Source organism: Polistes canadensis, unplaced genomic scaffold (genome assembly GCF_001313835.1).
Source record: "Polistes canadensis isolate GaletaPanama2010 unplaced genomic scaffold, ASM131383v1 scaffold_67, whole genome shotgun sequence".
NCBI lineage: Eukaryota > Metazoa > Arthropoda > Insecta > Hymenoptera > Vespidae > Polistes > Polistes canadensis.
The window spans coordinates 124,322-127,688 of record NW_014569614.1 but is presented as its reverse complement, the minus strand read 5'-3'; the positions used below and the strand labels follow the sequence as shown (position 1 = coordinate 127,688).

Here is a 3,367-nt window from a genome sequence, read left to right as displayed (position 1 = left end):
TAATAATAATAATAATAATAATAATAATAAAAAAGTTATGTGAAAATTAATTAAGAGAGTCGTTAAAAGAGAATCGAGTTTAATTCTCGAATAAGTTTTTCCGATCATTTTAAAAAAAAAAAAGTAAACACAAATAACAGAAAAAAGTCGAGAGAAATCCGGTGTTGCATTACCGGTTGAATATATATATATATATACATACATGAAATAAAAAAAAAAAAAGAAAAGAAAAAAAAATATACACATATAGAAGGGTAAATAAAAATAAAAAAAAATAAAAGAAAAGGAAGAAAGAGAAGAAAGGATTGTAAATGTTTGGTATGAGGATTGATTGCGTTTTCCGCTTTTAAGATCCAGTTCTTCTGGATTTGGAAGTCCGGTTGGTCAAGCTGGCTAACACTGCAGCAAAAGTCGATTGCTAACTTTCCAAACTTCGTTTATTCTTACCAAGAACACATACACTTATATACAAACGTACACACACACGTGCTTATATGAAAAGAAGAGAAAGAAGAAAAAAATAAGGGGAAAGGACAAAGATAAGAAGAAATTCCATATTAAATTAGTATTCGTGTTACTACGTATATTCAATTCATACCCCATATCCCCCCATATACTTGATACGATTATGCTATTATTAATTATATTAATATCACATATGAAAAGGAACACGTGAATAAACAAAAAAGTAATTTAATAAAAAGATTACCATTTTGTTATATAACTCGTTTATTCTTTATTATTATTATTATTATTATTATTATTATTATTATGGAAATATCTCATCGATGAAAAGAAAGAAATGAAATTATTAAACAATGCGAACGAACACAACTAGTCAAAGGATTACCGTCGTATTTTTTGTTTCATTCTCTCGTCTGACTTTCATTAATTATAAATAAAAAAAATATCATGGAATATAAAAAGAAAAAAAGGATTTAAAAGAAAAAAATTGACTAATTGTAAGAGATAATGATCAACGTTTTATTTCGTTCCCGAGATACTATTTCTTTCTTTATTATTATAAACATTTAGTTGAGACACAAAGTGAAATAAAATTAATTAATCGAAAATAAATTGTTAAAAGAATAATCTTGCTTTATGTTCTTAAAATATCAAATTATGCAAAAGGAACAATGGAGAGATAAAAAATTGTTAAATTAGAAAGTTGATTAAAAGGATTGCCATTTTTTTGTAACTTCTTTTGCTATTTCTCTCTCTCTCTCTCTCTTTCAACAGACTAATTAGATATCAATGAACAAAGAAAGAAAATAATAAATTACACGTATATAAAGAAACAAAAAAAGTAAGAATAAATTATAAACGATATTTACTTTGTAACAATAATTAATACTTATATATATATATATCATAATTAAATTATAATTAATTATAATAGATATCATCGATTACGAAGAATGAGAATAAAAATTCTTATAGAAGAAAATAGAAATATATATAAAATATCAAATATCAGCAGTAAACAAAAAAAAAGAGAAAACTTCACTGTTTAAAAACGACACATACCTAATTAATATAATTAGAATATTAAACAATTTCGATCGGATAATATATTAAATACAAATTTTCGATATTAAAACATTAATTATTACAAGAGGAATGTTAATAAAAAAAAAAAAAATATACGTTTAATTAAAACAATCATAAAATATATGTAGAATGTATAAGAGTATTAGACATACCTTAAAAAACCAGTTATGAATCGAAGGAAATGTTTAATTATTGTTTAAAAGCACGGAGCATATCTACAACCCACCATTCTGTTCGAAATCCAACGTTAGACTGGTTCGTTGTCCTCTGTGAAATTCACTTTTGTTGATTGTTGTTTACATGACTTTCCTTAAGAGGTAATATCTATTTCTTACAAGTATTATTTATGTTACGCATATCTAACATATAAGGAAAGTCATATAAAACAAAAATCAATAAAAGAATATGAAAGAACTTTCGTTGAGAACAACGGTTCAGTTTTTAACATGATTTTTGTAGACAATGATATCTATGTGTTTTTATATTGAAATATTATACATTTCGTTGAATTTATAATTTAACAATTATATATTATACATTTCCTTTAATTAATTAACAATTATTTCGAATATAACGAATACTCTTTTATTAAATTTATTTATTCTTTTATAGGAAAAAAGAAAAAAAAATAGATCTCGTTATAATTATCTATAGATATATCTCATTACATACAAACACATATACATAATATAATTATGTATAGATATAAATTTCACTTCATCTAAAAAAAGAGAAACGAACACAAAAATACGATTAAAAATTGTATTCTTATTTTTGATCATTATTTTGATCTTTCTCTTTCTTTTCCAATTTTTGTTTCATTTTTGTAATCAACCTAATTCTATTAACGATAACGCGTTAGAATATTTAAAACCATTTTCAATTTAAAATTAATTTCTATAAAAATTCTTTCGAATTCATTAATTATAATAAATCAAATACATGCTATAATGCAATGACGTGATTTATAATTCGATTTGATTAATTATTATACTTTAGTTTAAATTTTGTTTTTACAGTAATGAAAGAATCAAAAGAATCAAAAAAATCATTTTTGTTGGTCAATACTTTTCTCCTCTTTCTTTCTTTCTTTTTCTTTCTTTTTTTATTCTTATATTGTAAAGTCGTGTAATATCATTGATCTTATCCTTGAAGGAATAAACCTAATCGTCGTCGACGAGGATGTCGACAAGAAACCATTTGCATCCGGAAAGACGACTCTTTACGATCAGTAAAAGGCGATCGGTGTTGACCTTCAAAGACTGTTCATAGTCATCGTTTTAACTATGCGAAGAAAGTTCTTTCCTTGAAAGGGAGACATCTTCCTTCTATTTCTTTCTTTCTTTCTTTTTTTCTTTTTCTTTTTTTGCCATGATCTCTCGTGTGATCTCATCCTAACTGTTTACGATATTATCGCAAAAAAAAAAAAAGAAAAAAAAAAGGATGGAATCGTTATGCAATTTCAAACCTTCGACAAAAATTTTACCGTTTTTCTTTCGATCAATTCCACCCCACTCTCTACCTGTTTTTTTTTCTTTTTTGTTTCTCAATTAAATTTTTATCCAATTAATATTGTATCACATTTTTTGATTCCCGATTATATATAATTTTGACAATAATACGCGAGACAATATTTGGATTCATTTCTTTTAACAACATTTTTATCTTATAATTGTATTCAACGAATTATTGTTAATTCTTTTACAACAAGATTTTTTACACATACTAATCGTTATTTTGACATTAATATTTAACAATGACTCAGAGAATATTCTTAACTATTTTCAAATGGTAACTAATACTATTCAAATCTTTC

The 3,367-nt window shown here is 24.4% G+C and overlaps 2 protein-coding genes across 3 annotated transcripts in view; one reads left to right on the top strand and one right to left on the bottom strand.

The window, feature by feature from the left end:
- The window catches only part of LOC106786166 (U7 snRNA-associated Sm-like protein LSm11), a 16,036-nt gene extending 15,639 nt beyond the window's left edge, over positions 1-397 (top strand). Inside the window, exon 4 of the mRNA XM_014747275.1 lies at positions 352-397. Within this exon, the coding sequence (XP_014602761.1) occupies positions 352-397 (46 nt within the window). The remainder of the gene's footprint in view (positions 1-351) is intronic.
- LOC106786185 (ecdysone-induced protein 74EF) overlaps positions 1-3,367 on the bottom strand; it is a 214,458-nt gene that overhangs the window by 152,552 nt on the left and 58,539 nt on the right. The window lies entirely within an intron of this gene.